Raw genomic sequence first — 22,246 nt, 5'->3', positions numbered from 1 at the left:
GCTCTTGTGCCAGCTCTTGGGTGTGGGTTTCTTTGTTTTCTCCGTGGGAGAACAACATAAGGAGACGTGGATACAAAAGGAGTTTGAAAAACGCACCAATCTACCTCGCCAGTTTTTCTACCCATCTCTCAGTGTTCACCATCATTGCTTCCAAGCTGGCCTCTGAGCTCTTTCAAACCAAAGTTTCCATTTGGCGGCACGTGTTCCTCTTTCCTTAAATGCAGAATGATTGCGCTTTCAAGTGGGATCTTTCTGACAGTAGCATGTTTCCCAGAGCCTGGCCAGTGATGAGATTTTCATCAGTATGAAACCTACACCATAGGAATTTTTTTTTTTTTTTTTGAATGTCATGTCTTTTTTGGGAGCCTCTGGATTAAAAGTAAATGCAATTCAGCCGTTTGAGGTGCAAGAAATTCATCTTATTTTTCGGGTGGTTCTATTGGGCAGATTAGACTCAACATTTAAGGCCCTTAAGAGCAAGGGCTGTAGAGTCTCAACATGTGTGGGGGAGGGGAGAGAGAGGTAGTGTGAGTACGAAGTAGATATTTTATATTTATCATGCAAATTACAGAAATTAGTGCTTGATGGAATGTTCAGGAAGACGAAGTGGTAAAGGGTTATCTGCCCTCCCCTAACCAGAGAAGCCAGACTCTCTCCCTTGATGGTTTTACTTTTTCCTTGGGTTGTTTATCTGAAGGGACTACTGCTTTTCAAAGCTAGTATAGTACTGGTTTGGATATCCATCGCTGTTAGCTGACACATCTTATGTAGTAGAACAAAGCCCATGGTGTGTCTGATTGACATGCTTGAAGTGGGGGGGCCCCTGTGTGCCTCCACTGCCTCCTGACTCTGCAGCGTGCCTGTTCTAAACAGGAGAGCTCACAACCCCTGTTTCCTGATGTCACACAAAGCTGTGGGTTAGGAGAAGAGAAAAAGTGACTCTGTTCTTTCTCTGGTGTGTATGTGTGTGTTTGATGATCAATTTCAAAAAACAAAAAAAAAGAAGGGATCAGCTCTAGAAACGATGGTTCAGCACACGCGAGAATGCTTCCTGTTCCTTAGATGGGACCAAAGCCCTGTGGGATACACTGTCATGCAGCAGCTTTGTGACGATTCCGGAGCTTGCTGGCCCCTGAGTCTCCTCCAGTGAGGGTCTCCTGACGGTCCCTTCTGGCCGGCTGTCTGATGGCACAGGTGCAGGACCAGGGGACCCAGCTGGGGCAGCGCCTGGTGGGATGTGTACTCCAGCTCTGCAGCCATGGGCTCGATGACTAAGTCGAGCCATGCTCGGTAGCGTTGTATGCCAGAGAGGAATATTTTTAGAAAGGGAGGGATTCACATGACTCCTCCAAGCAGCTTGTGCTGCCTACGTTTGGCTCGACGGGGGTGCGTGTGTGTCCACAGAAGCAGCCGTAGGTTTTTCCCGCTACCCCCAGGGTAACGGCCCACAGAACAAATGATGCCACTCACTGTTTGGGAAAGGACACCGTAAGCCTGGTGATAATTAGCTTCCTTGGGCCAGAAGGCTTCAGAAGCCTTCTCCCCTCAATTTTGCACCCACGTGTGTATCGTGCACATGGCTGTTGGCTCCACAACTGGGCTCAAGTCTTAAGGCACCAAGACAAGAGGCGAATATACAGGATTTGAATTGAATATGCAGGATTAGCGTTTTGCATTCTTGGGACCCTGACTCTGGACCAGAGCAAAGAGTGGGCTGACCCTCTTCTTCCTCTCTTATGTAGAGCATTTTTTTTGCATTTTTTAAGATGCTCTCTTCCTGTTTCCACATCTTTTGTTTTTCATAAGAGGAGAGGAGCTCTGGTCCTGTTTCTTTGAAGAACCTGCAGCATGTGAAGAATCCAGAAGCCTTTGGCACCTCATGGTTGTGGCCTAGAGACCTGAACATCACAGCCAACACAAACTCTACTCCTGCTTTTTGGGCTTAGATACGGTTTTGTGTTGCCTAGTGGGACCATCAAACTTCCTGCTCACTTATCTGCCAAGAATCTTTAAGGTTAGAAGAATCTAACGTCTCACAAAGCACTGAACATTCTTTGTGTGTTTGGGTCGAATACCTGATCTTACTCCCCAGGGAATCCGGAGGTGGGGGGGTCTCCGTGCTTTTTAAGCTGTCCAGTTTTTAAAAAACAACAGGCTATCAATCATCCCGTGAATTTGACCCTGTGGTTTGTTCGCATGTTAGCTTGGTTTCAGTTTGGATTTTCACTTTGTACTCCTGGATTTTATCCTGAACACTCCTTTCTGCAAAGTGGTACTGAATGCTGAGTCCATCCTACACGTGGTCCAGGTTGGAATGTACCTGATCAAGGGCCTCAGTGGGGCTCTTCCTGCCTCATTCTTGCTTTATGCCATTGCTAACCTGCGGTTTTGGGGATGAATGGAAAAGAGAGATTACAAATTAAGCATATGTTGGGGGTCACCGCTAAAATTAAGCATATGTTGGGGGTCACCGCTATTACTTCAATATTCTCATTTTTCCAGTGAGGCTCTGCAAAGGGGACCTCGCACATGTATCCAAAGAGAGAGCTGAGTTGCGAATTCTCTTCTCCAAACAGAAAGACTGTAATCCCCCGAGTGTGTGGGAAGCAGCAGTGAGAGAAAGCCATATGATACTTGTTTGAGGCGTTAAACATTTTTGGTAACATTTAAGTAAATTGGAAACTAGTTCTTTGATAAAATATAACTTACTTTTTTTTTTTTTTTTTTTTTTTTTTTTTTTTTTTTTTTTTTTTTCACCACGGGTAGATTCCAAAAGGCCTGGAAACACTTATAAGAAATCACAATTGCAGTATGTCCGTGTGGGCTTAACTCAGACCGATTCATTGTAGGCTGATCAGGTAAAGAATAATGGCATAAGGGGCCTGCCTTCTTGTTGCTGAACCATCTTAGGGACCTTTGGGAAGCCCAGCCTTGCTTTTGACCTAGTGATTAGCCCGAATTCAACAGACTCATCATATTGCTAATTTCATCTCCATTGAAAGAGAAAACAGACAGGGAAATCATTAATTATAGCTACATGTTAGTGGTAAAATGAATTGGCCTCAACAGTTAGGTTCTGTTCACGTGAACTGATTTCCCCATGCTGGAAATCTGGTTACATTTTACATATGTATTTTTCATCTCTTGGAGAGGTACCCCTGTACATTGTTCCAAAGGAGATGGTTTTCTGGGAAAATGTTGAGACTAAAGGTCAGGTCTGTCTCGTGTCTGCTGGTAACAGCCTTTCAGGACTGCTTTCCTTCTGCACAATGTCCCCCGCCTCTCATGGCTGTGTGAACTTGCCACCTGCGAGGCTCTGTGCCGGGCTCCAGAGTTAGAGAAATAAGCAAAGAGCACCAGGGGTCAAGTGTACCTTAAAGACACATGTAAACTGATCATGATTATACAAGTCACTGACCAGTTAAGATTGCTTTCAGCTCTGGTCAACCAAAGTTCCTGTTTGTAGTTTGTAGTGGCTGACATTGACGGGGGGACAGTTTTCCTCTGGCTATGAGGTCTGGCTGTGAGCCATTGCTGGAGTTGGTCTAGCCGCTCAGCCTGGCTGGCCCCTTCATCCAAGGGGGCTGTCACACTCACGCCGTGCCCCAGGAGTCCCAGGATGGGCGCTCAGCTCCAGATGTGCTGTCTGAAACAAAGGTAGGAAGAAACAAAGCTTTCCTTGGACCAGCTTCCCTCTAGTGGATTCCCACTCATAGCTCCTTAGCCGGGTCTCTGTCAGACAGTCAGCTCCCAGCTCTGGGGCGGCAAGGAAGGGAAGTGTGCAGTTTCTGGGTTCTGGGGTGTCACCTGCTATGGGAGCCCATCCAGAGACCTACGCCTGAGGGGCAAGAGATGGCAGTGGAGGGGATGGGCAGAGTAGGAGAAAAGTGAGCAGGAGCTCTTTGTATAGGGGACATGATAAAGACCTAATCTAAGACATCAGGGGGGGTGATAGAGAAGAAGGAATAAATTGGGGAAATTCTTCCAAAGTCAGTGGCTCTTGGTGTTCGCTCGAATGTTAGGGGGGAGGCCCAAAGAGTTGGGGGTTACTGCTAGGCAGCTGGTGGGTGGACAGTGGAGCTGTTCTTTAACCTAGAGAATGCAGGTGTCCATCTGGGTGCTGGGTTAGAGGCAGCTGTGGTCCGTCCAGCAGGGCGGGAATGGAGGGCCGGGTTTGATGAGAGAGGGGGGGGCTTGGAGTACGTATGGACCGGGGACTTCGGGTTTGGGGGTGGGGGGTGCATGTAAGTATTATTTGAAATTTAATGGCTTGTTGGGAGTTCTGGGGTTGGAGAATGGCCCCCTCACTGCACCCTGACTGGAAATCATGTCTCTATGAATTCAGTTCTACTTTTCCTTCCATGGTGCACCATTTTCTCTGATGGGTTCCTATTTTTAGCGCTTTTCCCAGAGTGAGTTCCCTTGAGTCACTGTACTTCCTCCCTTGCTGGGTTTCGTTTTCCTGGTCCACAGTCCCCAGAGAGCTATGCTGCATTTCACGTTTCTTTCCAATTAAACTCACCGTCTCAGGGGGTTTTATGATGCTCCCCAAACAGACAGCCTTCTGATTCACACGGCCAACAAATTCGTAGTAAGGGCACCCTACAGGCAAAGCAGCGCTCCTAGGCATGTAAGCATACAGCAATAAACAAGACGAACAAGGGCCCTGTCTCCATTTTGGCTGGGGAGGCAGCCAGAACAAAACTGAGTAAGATGATGTTCGGAAACTGCAGTAGGATGGTGGGCGTCAGCAACTGCGAGGGGATGGAGCTGCTTCAGAGAAAGCAACCTGGGAGCCTGCTCTTGAGGTAGTGATACTGAGTCTGAGACCAGAATGAGGAGGAAGCACCAGTCCTGGAAGTCTAGGGGGAATAGCACATGCAAAGGCCCTGGGGTTGGAGGTTGGACTTTCTGAAGAGTACACACAAGACTGGTGTCCCTACAGGGTAGTATGTGAGGGAGATAGTAGTGGGAAAATTTGGTCACAGAATTTAGTCAAGAGCCAAATCCTATAGAGCCTTAGAAAACATAGCAAGGAATTTAAGTTCACATTTTCTTTCTAGCACTTGCAATGAAAAGTTGTTGGAGCAATTTGATCTAATGAGTAATGGGATATAATTTTCATTATTAAAAATTACAGTGTTGTAGTGGATTGGTGGCAGCCCCCCAAGTTTGTGGCGATGTCCTAACCCCTGAACCTTATTTGGAAAAGGGTCCCTGCAGATATAATGAAGAATCTTTTTTTTCCTTCAGATTTTTGTTCATTTATTTGTCAAAAAGAGGGAGCACAAGTAGGGGGAGCGGCAGGCAGAGGGAGCAGCAGACTCCCGGCTGAGCAGGGAGCCCGATGCAGGACTTGATCCCAGGGCCCTGGGATCATGACCTGAGCCGAAGGCAGACGATTCACTGACTGAGCCACCCAGGCAGCCCTTATTAAGAATCTTGAGAGGAGATCTTCCAAATTATCCAGATGGGCCCGAGATGCGATGACGAGTGTCCTTGAATGAGACAGAAGCGGAGAAGGTGCAGAGGCGAGGTCGAGTGGAGCTGGGGGCAGAGAGCAGAGTGATGCCGCCACAAGCCAAGGAAGCCACCTTCCTTGAAGCCTGGAGCCACCAGAGGCTGGAAGAGGCAAGAAAGGACCCTCCCCTAGGGCCTTTGAAGGGAGCGCAGCCTGCCAACACCTTGATTCCAGACTTCTGGCCCCCAGAACCGTGACACACACTTGTCTGTTGTTTTAAGCCATCACACGGGTGGTGGTTGGTTAGGACAGCCGCAGGAAACCAGCACAGGTGTCTCCCAGACTTGGCGTAGGGCAGAGGGGGCAGGAGGAGTGTGTTCCTTCCAGTCAGTGGGGAGAAATCATGTGGCTTGGGTTAACGGGCATGGGAATGATTAAAACAAAAGTGCTCTGATTTAGAAAATACTTTAGAAGTAAAACCAAGAGGATTTGTTGATAGACTTGATGCTAAGGACAAGGGAAAGAGGAATTTTTAAAAATCTAGCTGGTATTTGGCCTGAAGAACTAAACAGGTAACAGTACTGAAATGAGGAAAACTAGAAGAGGGACTGGTCTGGGCTGTGGTTTTCACAGCAAGGGACAATGGTGGGGGCAGGAGGTCCTTTGTGTGATGTAATCAAGGAATCTTTCTTGGATCTAGCAATTTTGAGGTGCTTGTATCACATCCCAGATGGGATTTTGAATCGGGTTTTCGGCATGAATTTGGAGCTCAGAAAAAGGGGAAGGCAAGTACATTTGGGAGTCATTAGGGTAGATCAGTGGTTCCCAGCCTTAACTGGTGACTCTTGGGGAGCCTGGGGGGGGGGAAGACAGCAGCCTGGCAGGTGCACCCCAAGAATTGTGTCCCACAGATGGCAGCCGATAGCCGACTTGCTTTAAACCCCTGGAAACACTGTGAGGAAACCCCCGACTCTCTCTGCTCAGCCCCTTGCCCATGGCCCAGGAGTGTGTGCCCTCAGAGAGCAGTTGGAGATTTCAACTCTTCTGGCTGAGGAGATGATGAGACTGTTAGAGGTTTAGAAGGCTTAGAAAGCACATTTGGCTGTACCAGAGTGTAAGCGCTATACCTCTGGGTTCTGCTTCATCTTGTTATGCTTTTATTTAGTTTTTTTCTTTTTAAGGTTTTAGTTATTTATTTGAGAGAGCAAGCAAGCGAGGGAGAGAGAGCACAGCAGGGTGAACTGCCAAGGGGGCGGGAGAAGCAGGCTCCCCGGTGAGCAGGGAGCCCGATGCAGGGCTTGATCCCAGGACCCTGACCCAAAGGCAGACGCTTCACCGACTGAGCCACCCGGGCACCCTTGTTAGTACTGACTGTAAAAGTGGGATTTTAAGGAATAGAGACAGTCTAGGACTTCCTCAGAGGCTGTCTAGATGAAAAGCTATTAATGTCCACATTTCAAAGTCTCGATGCTTTTACTTTTTATTATAGATATTATGAAACCTGTAAAATTAGAGAATTGTGTAATGAGGACTCCCTCCACCCCCAGGCCAGCTGTCCGCACTCAATTCTGCCGTCCTGTTTCATCTGTCCCACATGCCTCCCCCACCTTTTTATTTTATCCTACTGTTTTAGTCCATTTTTTCAAGGCGGTGCTGGGGTGACATGGCCCCCAAGTCTTGGTGGCTTCCAGTAACCATGTCCTTGGTGGGTGCAGGTGGCCCTGCCCCCCACCTTTACTCTGGGGCCAAGGCAGAAAGGTGGCCCTCCACCTGCGCAAGTCTGCAGAGAAAAGGGCTATTTTTAGTCACTCTCCGGGCATTTGACAGGAATTCAACCCTGCTCATACCAAGTCTGGACATTTAAATAAGGACCTGAGCTTAGGATTCCTGCCCCGGGTTTCCAATCTGCTTTTCCTGGGGCACCTTTGAAGGTAACCACTTAGAAGGGAGCCTGGGTGGCTCAGATGGTTAAGCAGCTGACTCTTGGTTTCAGCTTAGGTCCTGATGTTGGGGTTGTGAGATCGAGCCCCACGTCAGGCTGGGCGTAGAGCCTGCTTGACATTCTCTCTCTCTTTCCCTCTGCTCCTCACTCCCCCGCTCATGCGCATGTGCGCGCTCGTGCTCTCTCTCTCTCTCTCTCTCTCTTCCTCCTCGTCTAAAATAAACAAACTGGGGCTCCTGGGTGGCTCAGTGGGTTGAAGCCTCTGCCTTTGGCTCAGGTCATGATCCCAGGGTCCTGGGATCAAGCCCCACATCAAGCTCTCTGCTCAGCAGGGAGCCTGCTTCCCTTCCTCTCTCTCTGCCTGCCTCTCTGCCTACTTGTGATCTGTCAAATAAATAAATACAATGTTTAAAAAAAAAAAAGACTGACTAGGAATCTCCTCTCCTCAGTCTGTCTCAGCAAGTACCTGAACAACTAGACCAGAGAGGTCATTCATTTGCCTAAGGGGTCCTGGGGGTGTTTTGCATGGGTAAGAGTGGGGGAGGTCAAGTTATGTAGACCAACTAGAGATGTCTGGATGTCGTTTGTCTGCTCTTGCTTGGAGCGAGTAGAAGATCTTTGTGCGCCCAGCAAGTGGGTACCCCTCACAACTGTGTTTAAGGCCTAGGACTCGTTCTTGTTCTGTGCTCTGCCACTTAAGGAAGGACCTGAGTATTTCATCACCTGATTTTTCAGCTGCCAGAAGGGAGTTGACTGCAGCTTCAAAAACAGTGTTGCCTCTGACTCTGGCAAACCTTTCAACGAAAGACTTGCTCAAGGATCTAAAGGAGAAAGGGTTGGAATTGCCCCGAGTTTATAACCTGTTGTATAACTATTCTGTGCCTCTTTCTGGTGTAATGTGCCACCCAGTAGAGGAGTTTTGTGGGAGGGGACCTGTAGTTTTCCCTACCTTTGGTCATTGGAATCTGCTGGTGTCTCCCCATGAAAATGGGACTGTGGTAAACGGCCACCATATTGGATCAGTTTACACTGGAGGGAATGAGAACCTGAAAGGGAGTCTAGATCTTTCTCTGGGGTCATTAGTAGACCCTCCAGTTGCGGAGTGGCCACAAAGTTCCTATATCCGATTGGCCCCTAAGTGCTGTTGTTAGGTCTCCGGTCACTCTCAGGAACTGCTTAAACCGTCGGTGTGAAAGAAGTGACCTTGAAGGATGTGAGAAGAATTAACATGTGTGCAGAGAACAGAGATGAGAGTGCAGACAGTTTTTAATCAGCGTGCCTAGAAAGAGTGTGACCCACTGGAAAGAACAGACTTACTGTCGAGATGATTCCATTAGCGATGTCTTTTGGCATCAAAGGAGGAGTTCGCCCTCCCCGTACTTCGGACGTACCAGCATCTGTGCTAATTGCTTCATATGGGTTATTTTATGTAAACCTCGTTGACCCCTCCGTGAGGGTAGGAAGTATGACCCATATGTGATAGATGAGGAAAATATAGATACAAAGTTTCCCGGGGCCTCACAGCGAGTAGGGAGCAAAGCCAGGGCTCAGTCTAGGAAATCGGATTCCTCCTGTTCCCGAAGCTCTGCTGAGTTTACACGTGTGGCCTTTGTTTGCACCTTCCTCCCAGTGTTCTCAGAGCTCAAGCCTCAGAGTCTTTACGTTCTGATGGAAAAGGAAAAAAAAAAAAAATTGGCTTTATTTCAGGAACCTCTCCCTCTAAAAAATGTGGAGATTTTCCCATCAAGCCAGGCGGACACCTGTGCTTTCCTCCCAGAGCCCCTAGAACCCTTGGAACATCACTGTTTTGAGACCCTATAAAGAGAGGCATGGAAACGTGGTTGGATTCAGCAGATGTCTAGGTGTCCCCCACCCCTTTTCACCAGGTGACAGTGGGGGACCACTGTGGCTTCTACTAATCTGAAGTCAAGCTTTGGGCAAGATCTCCATTGATGATACGCAGGGTTGGGAGGTAGAAATTCAGCGTCAAGTAAATGATGTGTTGTCTTGTCATCCAGCATTTTCTCTATTACCTTTTGAGCCTGTCTTCCAGAGGGCAAGGTGCCCAACTGTTCCCAGGGCAAAAGAAATTGAAATCCTGAGCTGTCTGCCCAGCATCCGTGCGACAGCATGAAGCTTAAAAGCCTGTTCTGAAAGTGCATCCCTGGCAGGCCTTTCCAATAGGATCTCTTTTAAACCCCATGATCGTCGTGGCTGTGGGATGATTATGTCAAACCTGAAGGCAAACCTGAGCAAAGTGGCGGGTGGAGGAAAAACCACTTCAGTTAATAGATCGGGAAGCCTTGTCTGAAATATTGGGGCTCTAGGAAAAACTCAACCCATTGTTCTGTTGCTTTCTTCAGCTTCGCTTGGTTGTCCTGCTGCCAGAATTCCTAAGAAATGGCCAGGAGTGGGTGGGAGGGGAAATAAAATTAAATAATGAAAAACACAGACTAGAATCTGACGGGTGCCTCTCCGGCTGTGCCATTTTCCGCAGCGATCAGACTTTGAGTCTGTTTTCACTGTCCCTGCAGGTGTCCCAGCGGTGAAACAGTGGGTCCGTGGGTAACAGACAGGCAGGCGGGAGTGTGTACCCGCGCCTGTGTGCCGACCCCTCCGCAGGGGGCGCCGAGGGACTGCAGTCCGGGGCGCGCATGCCCAGTAGCAGCTGGTATGGGAACCCCGGGCCCGTCCACGGCGTTGTCGCCTCTGCAGCAGGGGCTCGTGTCTGCGGGAGGAGATGGGGCCTGCGGTCACTACGAGGATAGATCAGCCTCCTGACTTCTGTAATCGGGACCGGAAGATCAGAAATGATTTCACTTAGATGAAATTTCGAAAGTGGAAAGAAATCTTGGGAATAACCTCAAGGCAAAGGCAGCCGTGAATCAAGAAAACGGGAGGGTCAGGTCCAGCAGGGATCGGGACAAGTCAGTGCTCTGTCGCCGTAGCCTGGCTCTGGCCTAGAGCCACTAGGTCACCAGGGCTGGGGAGTTTCTGGAGGTCCCAGCGTAAGGTAGCCAAGCGCTGCCATCATTGTCCTAGGTCTCATCTTCTTAGAAGGTTCCTTTCCTTGGAAACCTCCAGGGATTTCTCCAGCTTTTATTCCCCAGTTACCTGGGGAATCGGCCGCCGCCCCATTTCTGTTCTCCCTTGTTCCTCCTCGACACAGCCGCTGGGCCCTGACTGAAAAGATCGGTAAACACAGGGTTCATCTCTGCCTCCCTTGCCTGCTTGAACTTTGCTAAACTAATGACAGTCTCCTTTCCTGTAAGAGGCGAACTTGCCTGCCGATCTCTGAGGGCTGCCCCTGTCCACCGCCTGGGGCTTCACCCACCAGCCGCCCTCCTTTTCTCTCTGGAACACTGTTCAGGTCTTCAGGCGAAGCCAGAGCTGAGAAGTAACGAACACCCGGAGAGATGGTAAAGGTTCTAGGAGTTCAGAGTATTGAAGGAGTAGTTATTCACGGGCCATGTGCTGTGCCCCTCCTGGAATGCTGGCAGGCATATCTCCCCGCACCTGTACCCTGTCCACTGGACTCTTCCTGGGGTGCTTATTACAACAGGCCCTGGAGGCTCACTGTTGCTTCTGCACATGCCCGCCCAGAACCAGCCTCCTGCTTTATTATGTCTTTTTATTTTGACGCTTTGACCTCTTGGAGCCTTGTTGCTCCTGAAGGAACCCACCTTCCCAGGGTCAACCATTCCTAGAGAAATCAGGGCTTACCTATGAGCCCACCTTCCAGATACAACCCGACCAACCCAGAGCGCACACCCCCAAGCTCCTCCTTTATTGGCCTCTTACCCTCCGAGCTACTGTCCCACTGCCTTGGTGACCCCAAGGCCAGATGCTGGACAATGAGGGACAACATCTGTGCCCCAAGCTGAAACTTCTCACACCAGCTGGCATACCCTGCCTTGCCTGTTCCTTCCCGTAGGAACCACAAGAAATGCAACTGCTTGGAATTCTGGGAAAGCTGTACTAAAAATGTGACATAATTTGGTTATAGCCTCCTATTGGGTAGTGGGTCATGAGCTCCCTTTACCTGCCTCTGGGAACCTAACCAAGACCGCAAGTCACAGTGCTCAACAGATGGTATAGTTGGACAAGCCGGCAGGGGTAGGTGGGGATGATTACCTGCTTTTTTCCATAGGGAACATGTATAATTATGACAATTAGCAAAAAACGCCCCTGGCTGACGATTTCCTGTCTACTACTGTGATATAGAGTATCTTCCTGCCAATGTTCCAGATTAAAACTGAACGATGTGGTTAGGCTCACGCAGGAAGACAAGGTGGGTGGGAAGCTGGGCTGTCCTGCTGGTGCTGGCCTGATCAGGAGTGGCAGAAAGGAGGATGGATAGTTAGAAAATAGTGCACTCCTTTCCCTCCTCATTTCAGTTTGGTGAAGCAGGGCTTCATGGGGGTCTTGGCTTGCAAGAATTACTCAGAGAGGCTAGTGTGAGAGAGGACATTGCAGGGATATATGTCCTTAAAAATGACAGAGAGGGGCGTCGGGTGGCACAGTCAGTTAAGCATCCAGCTCTTGGTTTTGGCTCAGGTCGTGATCTTGGGGTGGTGAGATCAAGCCCCGTGTTGGGCTCTACACTCAATGCAGAGTCTGCTTGGGTTTCTCTCTCTCCCTCTCCATCTGCCCCCTTCTCATGCTCACTCTCTCTCCCTCTCAAATAAATAAATAAATAAATTTTTAAAAACTATGAGAGTAAATTGTAAACGATGGAGAGACAGTATTATTTATTGGGACATAGAATGAAAAAGTACATGTTTCAGAGTTGCAGGAAATGGATAATGCTTCAGAAAGAAAGCGTCCATAATAGGAGTTCCTAAGTTGGCCGGACTCCTCACCTAAAGTTTAAAATGAGAAAAATGAAATATGTTTGGTTGAGTACTTCAGCATAGCCAGCAACAGGTAGAATACACCGAAAAACTGCCTATTGAGTCAGAATCATAGGAACAAAAGGACTTGTTCGTATGTGAAAGATTCTATGTCGACTCTAGAAGGCCCAAGAGAAAAAATATGGTGGTGTTCCCAGCACTATTAGCGAAAACCATACCCACATAAAAGTGGGCCCAGGTGATAGGTGGGTAGGAAAGGCGGCAGGACAGAGGGTTAGTCTGTATACTGCATGCTTGTGCCAGAAAGTAAGCACCGTTGTGCCAATACCACCTAGGAGCTGGGTGTTTGGACTCCTGGGGATGGCCCCTGCTGGGAGCTGGTGGTTTACTCACTTTCCTAAACTACTTCCATTATAAGCAAAGTGAGAGAAGCTGGACGTTCCACGTCCTGTCCATGACCCTGATGGAAGGGATGAACAGAGTTCACCCACGTGCGAGTCTTTGCAAAGTGTTGCAGTAAAACACTTTGTGTGTGGGGTGTCTGGAAGGTAACCACGTACTGAATCCTTGGAACAAAAATTTATTGCAAACAAAAGACACAATGACAGTAGCAAAGTCGGCATGACCAGAAGACTCTTCATTGCCAGACAGTGCATTTGTGGCCCTCCTGTGTGTTGGATGGCACCGTGGTTGGAGAGCCAGGAGAGCCTCACAGTAGAGGAGGACAGGATTTCCTCCCCATCAGGGGCTCACGGCTCAGTGGGAGAGAGATAAATAATAAGCGGAAGCCCAGGATTGCAAATTGCACTCTATTTTACAGGAGAGGAAACATTGTAATTTATTTCAATATCTCTACTGGCCTTAGTCTTCAGAGGTTGAGATTCTGTCCTAGATGGTTTTTAAGCAGGTATCAAGCGAGCTGACCGGGAAGTGTCTCTGTTATACTAGATCATTCTAAATAATCTAAATACATGACAGTATATGTTATATGGGCAGGATCACAACCAGAGGCGTAACAACCAACTGTCCCTCTCTCAGAAACATGTGTGGGAAGAAGTTGCCCGTCGGTGACTTGCTCTAATGACCTGAGTAGGAGCCCACAAAGGTTTTCTGTCTTGGACTTTGTTCATGAGGACTTAAATACCAGAAAAACCAGAAGGCCCAGGTTCCGCAAAAAACACCAGCTATGTAAGGTTTACTACTCTTGCAACATTCTTGGTGGTTTGTAATGGATTTTAATAGAAGGTTTTAAAATAGGAGCTTTACTTTGTGATTCGTCTGGGAGTTCAACTGACTGCACTTGAGTAAATTATTCACCACTTCTTTAAAATTCAGCAGCACTGAAGGTTTCCGTCTCATGCACTCAGGGTTGTCCGTTGCAAAAGAAATGCTGGGCGCTCTGCGCAGGGGCTAGTTTTCCCAGTCTGGCCTGCACCGGAAGTATAGGTAATACCAATGGAGTGTAAATTTAACACTTTTATTTTCCATTAACCAAAATTATCTATGTAACCTCAGGAGAAGAAACAGGCTTTCAGTGAGTCATCTACATGTTGGTGATTTTAAATCTCTTAGCGGGAACATATTACTGGCTTTATGCATTTTGATAATGCATTACTGCAAAGAGGGGGAATTTGACTTCTTTGCTAGTTTGAATGCCTTTTGTTTCTTTTTGTTGTCTCATTGCTGAGGCTAGGACTTCTAGTACTATGTTGAACAATAGTGGAGAGAGTGGACATCCCTGTTGTATTCCTGATCTTAAGGGGAGAGCTGTTAGCCTTTCCCCAATGAGAATGATATTCGCTGTGGGCTTTTTGTAGATGGTTTTTATGATATTGAGGAATGTTCCCTCTATCCCTATACTCTGAAGAGTTTCAATCAGAAACGGATGTTGTATTTTGTCAAATGTTTTGTGCATCAGTTGAGAGGATCATACGGTTCTTGTCTTTTATTGATGCGCTCTACCCGTGGATTGACTTGTGAATATTGAACCACCCTTGCATCTCAGACATAAAACCCACTAGTCGTGGTGAATAATCCTTTTAATGTCCTGTAGGATCCTAGTAGCTAGGATCTTGTGGAGTATTTTGGCACCCATGTTCATGGGGGCTATTGGTTGAATACCCAACATTTGCATTGACATGGATGGAACTGGAGGGGATTATGTTAAGTGATGTAAGTCAAGCGGAGAAAGACAATTATCTTACAGTCTCACTCCTTTGTGGAACATAAGCAATAGCACAGAGGACCACAGCGGGAGGGAGGGAAATCCAAAGGGGGAGAAATCGGAGAGGGAGATGAACCATGAGAAACTGTGGACCCCGAGAAACAGTCTGGGAGTTTCAGGGAGGAGAGGGTTGGGGAGGGTGGCAGGGTGTTGGGTATGGAGGAAGGCATGTACTGTGATGAGCCCTGGATGTTATACTTAAATAATGAATCACTGGACACCGCATCCATTAGTACACTAATTATGTACTATACAGTGACTACCTGAACATAATAACAAAATAAAAAAAATTTTTAAAAGACATTACTGCAGGGGACAGGCTTAGAGCCTCGTCATGATTATCTGCATTGCTCAGAGATAAGATTTTAGTCCATGAAGAGTCAGTTGGCACTCTAATGGAAAGAGCTGTTGTCATTTGAGAGTAGAAATTACATCCTAAAATATTTTAAAACTGGACCTTTGTTTACTTTTTTTCCTAGTAGAACTGAAATCATGTCATTTATTGGAACAGATGGCACAGAAGAGGTGGGCCGCCAGGAAATTGGTGTGTTCTACTTTTAGAAAAAAAATATATATATATACAAAAAAGCAGTACAAAAAAGCATAATGAAGTTATGGACTTATGGGCTTTTGCCGAATCTGGCTGATTCAACTCCTTTCCAAAATTCCCGCCTCGGTGGAAGGCCTCCCTGGCTTCCCTGCTTGAGTTCTATGGTCTCCTAGTACTTTGACACCAACTTCGTGATCGCTTTCCAGTGGCTTCGTCACGGTCAAGGGCAATGTCCTTTCCAGAGATCTCTGACCCCGAGAACATCCCTTCTGATGTTTCGCCTCTCCCCTGGCTCTTGCTATGTGGCTGCTTTACTTGGGCCTCGTGGTCATGAGCTGCATTTCTCCTGCTTCCTTCTCTGGTGGGAACAGCATTGGCCCCGCCGTCCCCATGCTTCCTGTTCTCTCCGTGCTCCTTGCCTTGCCCACTTCCCCGGCAGCCATGCCCAGAGCCCAGCACGGTACGGCGCGGCTGCTCAAAACAACCATTCTGAACCCCTTTCAAGAATCTAAGATTCCAGGATCTCATCCCGGAAAGAGGCACATGGGGCTGTGTGTGCTGCAGACAATCGCAGCAGGTTTCTGGGACTCTGGAGCACATTCATCAGCCGAGGGCCTCCCTGGCCAGCAGATAACCCCCGACTGTTGTGTGGACACTGTGCCTGGGAATCCCTGGGGAGGCTTTCCCTGACCACCCGTCCCTGGGCCCTACCCCACAAACAGCCATAAAACCGAGAAAATGGGGATCCACGGCGGAAGGGTTTTCAGAGTTGTTTATTTTTAAGGAGGCTATGCTGGAAAAATCTGGTTTAGAAATCATGGTTTAATCCTAATCACATATGTGAGGCTTCTTCAGGATCCAGCTTCTCTCTCTCTCTCTCTCTCTCTCTCTCACACACACACACACACACACACACACACAAAGGCATTTTGTTGCCTTCTTCCTGAACTGACTTATTCAGGCGTGTTAGGCCTTTTGGGGTGAAGTGCTCGTGAAATTTTAAACGTGGTTCTCCGAGCTGCAGCCGCCTGGCTTCTCTCTTGCTGGCTCTTGTTGGATGAAGCCTGGGAAATGGCTTAATTTGGGGATGATTCAGACCTGGTGGAAAGTCAGACAGGCGTACATCCGGATCATGGGGGCCTAACGTGTTTTTTAAATGTTTGTTTGGGGGAACGTACGACATCTTGCAGCCTTTGGAAATGACAAGGGGGGGAAGTTACAGTTTCTGAATATGCTGTTAGCCACATAGCTAAGCAAGTACAAGAAAGGCTCGGTCCCGTGGCTTGGTGTGCCTTAATCTTCGTTTTCCTTTGGTGAGGTCTGTGGCTTCCTGGCGTCTCCTTCAGATGCCCACTGTCCAGCCGCCCTCGTTAGAACATTGCATGAGCAGTTTGTGGTGGAGGCAGGTGTAGACTGGTGTTTGGTACGAATGAGGGTCCCGGGGGGCGGGGGGGCGGGGGGGCGTGGGGGCGTGAGGGCGTGAGGGCAAGGGGGCATCAGCCTGGGGGAGGAGGCCTGTTCTCTGATGCGTTTGCCTGGCTGGTCTCAGACAGTGTTTCTGTTTCAGCCTGACAGTGGGTTCAAAACCAGGCTCGGATGTGAGGGGAAGAGCTGGTCCGATTTTGCCAAGGGCAGTGACATCCTTTGTGCAGTGTTCCCATTGAGACTTTAGAGTATCAGACCCGAGCTCCGACTCTTTGCCTTGGTTTGAAGGGGTCGGGGTGGACAGCAGGCAGGCAGGAGTTGACAGAGGTGTACTCTGCTCCCACTTCCTCCTCACCTCAGTTTACCTCCTCCCCATGCAGGTTATGGCCACACCGTGCCCCTGTCGGACGGAGGAAAGGCCTTCTGCATCATCTACTCGGTCATCGGCATTCCGTTCACCCTCCTGTTCCTGACGGCGGTGGTCCAGCGTGTCACCATCCACGTCACCCGCAGGCCTGTCCTCTACTTCCACGTCCGCTGGGGTTTCTCCAAGCAGGTGGTGGCCATCGTCCACGCCGTCCTCCTCGGCTTTGTCACCGTGTCCTGCTTCTTCTTCATCCCGGCGGCTGTGTTCTCCATCTTAGAGGACGACTGGAACTTCCTCGAGTCCTTTTATTTTTGTTTCATTTCCCTGAGCACCATCGGCCTAGGGGACTACGTCCCTGGAGAAGGCTACAATCAGAAGTTCAGAGAGCTCTATAAGATTGGGATCACATGTGAGTATCGGGGACCCCGGACCCCATCCCCTTTGGCCTCTACTTGCTGCTCCTTGCCCCACCTCACCTTCCAATGAATAGTGTCATTCGTAAAAGCCCTGACTGATAAATTGTCAAGCTCTTTGTGCAAAACTCTTACTGCTGAGTCTTATTTTTTCCAGGTACCTTAGAACTGCTGATCGATTTCCTACTAACGACTAATGCTATAACTGATCAATTTCTTACCAATAACGTAATAGGCATTGTAAATTAGTGTAAAAATGCACCGCCTAGAATATACCGGATTGCCAGCTTTTAATTAAAAAAATTTTCCTGCTTTTATTAAATATTTTAAGTTCCAGAAAACTAGGGCTAGGATGTAGCACATTTTCATGTGTTCCTATTAATCATGTCTTCAGTTTGCCAAGAAAATCATAAAAGAGTTGCGTATTTCATTTGTCCATCTGGTTCTTTTTCAAAGAAGTTAGAATATATGTGAACAATTTTCAGAATTTTGGATGTGTAAAGTAGGCATTCAAATTCAGATGGCCAGTAGTTTATCATTTTTAAACATTTTTTTAAAATTGGATGTCGGTATTGAGAGCTTAGAAACCTGTTTTCAAGAAACTCTTCATTTTTGCATAAAAATACACACACAGTCTTCCTTTCTGCCGTCTCAAGAACTTTTCAAGATTCGGCTCATGTCACGTTTCTGAGGAGATCACAGGAGGGACTCAGGCAGTCAGATGCTGTGTCCTGGCCCTGTCTTGTCGTCATAACCTGACAACATGCTTAGTTGAATTATGTATATATATATATATATTTTTTTTAAAGATTTTATTTATTTATTTGACAGAGAGAGATCACAAGTAGATGGAGAGGCAGGCAGAGAGAGAGATAGAGGGAAGCAGGCTCCCTGCTGAGTAGAGAGCCCGATGCTGGACTCGATCCCAGGCCCTGAGATCATGACCTGAGCTGAAGGCAGTGGCTTAACCCACTGAGCCACCCAGGTGCCCTGAATTATGTATATTTTAACACCTACATTAAACCAGGGGCTCACCCAGGATAGAGACCCCAGTCATGAACCCCAGTGCTCTGAACAGTGCCCAGCTAACACACAAGTTCCAGAAATGCTTACCAAATAGTTACAAGCACGAGCTCCAGTTTCCTGTAGTTACCATAATTCTTTGTACTGTCCCCCGCATATTTGAGCACTGGCTCTACAGAGAACTAACAAGGCCTCTGTTGTTGACTGTTCCAGCTGCCTCCTGTTGGGGGACATTATAAACAACACCATAGTAAATATTTGTATATTTTCTACTTGGATATCTATCCAAGAAGTAGGATTCCTGGCCCAAAGTGAATATCCCTTTCTTGGGACTCACAGAACATGCCGATCCTGCCCTTTGCAAACGGCGTTCCAGGCCTACACTCTCAGCATAGCGATCTGAGCACAGCGGTTTCGGCCCTCCTGGTCGGTGGGCCAGCAGCCTGCGGGCTGTTTTTGTGGCAGATTTAGTAGCTCCGATAAACGTTAGCTCAGCCTTTTTTTCATGTGGTAGGTAAACTATTACCTCCTTATTTTAAGGTACTATTTTTAGGACTTGGAGAAGTTGAATGCTTCTGCGATTACGTTTGCTAGGGCTGCTTATCTCTTGTGTTCACTGTTGTCTCATAAATTCTGCCCAACTGTCAAACTCCCTCAATTTTTTGTATAATGCTAAATCCTTACTGATCATCTTAACACTTGTTACTGTGTGAACCAGCTTGTTACAGGCGGTCTACGTAGCATATGTGCTGAACAGAGCAAATGAATATTTCAAAAGTGTATTAGATTATGAATAGGATAAAATCCTACCGCTTTTGCCTGAAACCCCCGTGGAATATTTTTGTCCGTGTTCAAGGGCTTGACTAAACACTGGATAAAGGAAAAGGAAGGGAATTGTCAACTCGTCCGACAACGTCATTGCTATTTCTTATTTTTAAGATTTATTTATTTATCTTAGCGCATGCACCCTTGCACAAGCCAGGGTGGGAGAGGGAGAGAGAGAATCCCAAGCAGACCCCCCACCGAGCAGGGAGCTGATGTGGGGCTCCATCCCAGGACCCTGAGATCATGATCTGAGCCAAAATCAAGAGTCCGATGCTCAACTGCCCGAGCCACCCAGCATCCCTGTTATTGCTCTTACAAAAATACACCATGTTTATCATGAAAACTTAATAGCCAGGCTCTCAGGATGCTAGAGCCGGGACTCTCTGCATTCTTGAAACAATCAACCTCTTTGTTCCTATTATGCTGCTCATTCTAGCCGGTTCACTTGTTTTCTGAAAATCCTCTGCAAGCGTTTTACCACGGGGCCATGAAATTGGGATTTTTGTTATTTTTAGTTTTCATTTTCACTTCCCTGTCCTTTCCATGATGAATTTTTTATTTCCTAGAAACTGATTTTAAATGTGTTGGAACTCACTCAGAGTCACCACTGTCCCATCACTGAATTCAAGGAACAGCACATGGCCTGAATCCACAGGTTATCTTCTATTTTGGAGTAAGAAGCTGGTGGATCCCGGTCGGGTGCGAATCGCCACACGAAGACCAGTTTCATGTCCGTGTCCATTCTCAGAGGGATTCTTATCTAGCTTCAGCTATAATTTCTACTGCAATACTTGTTACTCCTTAGTGGAAAAACTGATGAAAGTCTTGAATCCTTAAGAAGGTGGCAAGCTCTGCTCCCAGCACTCATGACAATCAAAACCCTTTGGGACATGTCACTGACTTTTTTTTTTTTTTAAGATATTATTTATTTTTTTGAGATAGAGGATGTGAGAGAGTGAGCATGAACTGGGGAGGCAGAGGGAAAGGGAGAAGCAGCTTCCCTGCTGAGCAGAGAGCCTAATGCAGGACTCGATCCCAGGACCCTGGGATCATGACCTGAGCTGAAGGCGGATGCTTAATGACTGAGCCACCCAGGTGCCCCTGACATGTCACTGGCTTTTTGAGAGCCGCTGGTCATGAAGCAGAGGTGGAGAGCCTCTGCAGGTCACTCTTGAGGTGTGGGTGAATACAGGATGGTATTTCTCCTTACGATGCCACGTCAGCTCCAAGTTTTTCTTCTTTTCTCAGAAATTACACCCTGATTCGGAATAATCCCAAGTTTGTAGAATGTTAAGTCATTCTTCATTTTTCTCTGGGTGGTCCCTCTTGGAGCCACGGACCTAAGAACATTCCTAGCTATTCAGAAAGTGGCGGGGAATCAGTTCAACAGCACACTGTCTCTGTCACCACTGAAGTCATCTGTGACTCGGTCCCACTGAGACGCTGTCTTTCTTCTCACCCAGGTTACCTCCTCCTTGGCCTCATTGCCATGTTGGTAGTTCTGGAAACCTTCTGTGAGCTCCACGAGCTGAAAAAATTCAGAAAAATGTTCTACGTGAAGAAAGACAAGGACGAGGATCGGGTCCACATCATAGAGCACGACCAGCTGTCCTTCTCCTCCACGGCCGGCCAGGCTGCCGGCGCAAAGGAGGATCGGAAGCAGAACGAGCCTTTTGTGGGCCCCCAGTCCTCCACCCACCCCGATGGCTCCGCGGGCAACTGAGGGCTTTGCTGCCTTGTCCCGGTAGCACCACAGCCGGGGCAGGTAGAAAGAGCCTTTGTCTCATTGATTTGTATGAGAATGTAGAGGCCAAGATGATCTTTTAACAAATATCTACTGTTTGAAATATTTACAAAAAACAAAATCAAAACACCACAAAAAAACAGCATAATGGAACAAAGCAAGCTTTTACTCTGGAGGAGTGATCTCTGAGGAAACAGGATACGTACCTATAATTCACATGTGACAAAATTACCTAGACTTTACGAATAGGTAAGGATACATGAAGAAGGGTGCTGCTGTGGGTAGAAGCTGATTTTATATTTTTGATCGGGGACTTTGGGATTTGTGTTTAAATCATTTTAGCTAAAGGCTAAATAGCAACATTTATATTTAAGAGAAAAAAAAAAGAAGTATAGAGATGTGTTTTATAAATAAGTTTATGTGTACCTGTTTGCATGTGCCCATCCCAAATCATTATTTTTGTAGAATCTAACTTAAACCTACTATTTATAATGATTAGACAACCGTTAACTGTGTACATACAAGTATAAACCTGTTTGTATCTTGTACATACGGTTTAGCCACCGGGTCCCAGCATCCTTCTTAACCCAAGATTGTAGATATTTTTCCTTTTGATTTCTCTTTGTACTCAAAAATCCAGTCGCTGCAATAAAATAAGGGAACAATACACTTGAGATTGAGTTACTCTAGGATTCTGCTACAAAAAATGTTTCCACCCTTTGTAAGAGTACGATAATCTATGTCTCACATGTTCGTAAGCCTTTCTCCGGAGGGGAACCGCTCACGAAGAATACGGTTTGTAAAAGAAGTTACTTTGTTTTGAAAGTGCGCTGTGATTTGTAGTCACCTGGTCTGCACAGCCCAGGACGTGAACGTAGGCACCCGGAACGAACAGATTCTGTCAAATTAATCGGAGAGTTTTTACATTTACAAGCTGAAATCAATAAAAGTCATAGCTGGTCGCAATCCTATGTTTTACTGTATCAAGGAAAGCCTTCCTCTGTGTACACACGAAGTTTGTACTCCTTTACAGAAGCTGTTCAGGCAGCATTTAAATGGTGCGCACAGGACACTGTTAAGAGTGTTCAAAGATGAAATGAAAAAGACCCCGTGAGATCACTGAGCCTTAGGGAGATCACTCAGAAATACCTCCGTGACGTGCCACCCTGGGCACACTGTTACCAGCCTGGTGCTGCTGGTTGCTGGCCTGTCTTTATTGTAGGAGAGCCCGTCTGGCCTCCGAGCAACACAGCCTTAAGAAGGAAGTACCTCGGCTCCAGAGCCCCCATGCTGCCCCAGCTCCCCCAGAATGCCATCAGTAGACCCCTCTTCCCAGTGCTGGAGTCCATATGTGTTTTCTTGCTCTGGATCTGGGTGACATTGCCCCGTGAACACATTTCCATGTGTGTCCCATGCTGA

The 22,246-nt window shown here is 47.4% G+C and overlaps 1 protein-coding gene across 1 annotated transcript in view; it reads left to right on the top strand.

Annotated features, from left to right (window-relative positions):
• The window catches only part of KCNK1 (potassium two pore domain channel subfamily K member 1), a 42,772-nt gene extending 20,979 nt beyond the window's left edge, over nucleotides 1-21,793 (top strand). Inside the window, exons 2-3 of the mRNA XM_059170434.1 lie at nucleotides 16,836-17,231; nucleotides 20,547-21,793. Coding sequence (XP_059026417.1) covers nucleotides 16,836-17,231; nucleotides 20,547-20,806 — 656 coding nt within the window. The 3' untranslated portion in view covers nucleotides 20,807-21,793. The remainder of the gene's footprint in view (nucleotides 1-16,835; nucleotides 17,232-20,546) is intronic.
• Nucleotides 21,794-22,246: the final 453 nt, after the last annotated feature.

Source organism: Mustela lutreola, chromosome 4, assembly GCF_030435805.1.
Source record: "Mustela lutreola isolate mMusLut2 chromosome 4, mMusLut2.pri, whole genome shotgun sequence".
Classification (NCBI taxonomy): Eukaryota; Metazoa; Chordata; class Mammalia; order Carnivora; family Mustelidae; genus Mustela; species Mustela lutreola.
Note: the sequence above shows the minus strand (reverse complement) of the source record. Positions and strands in the feature narration are given on the sequence as shown.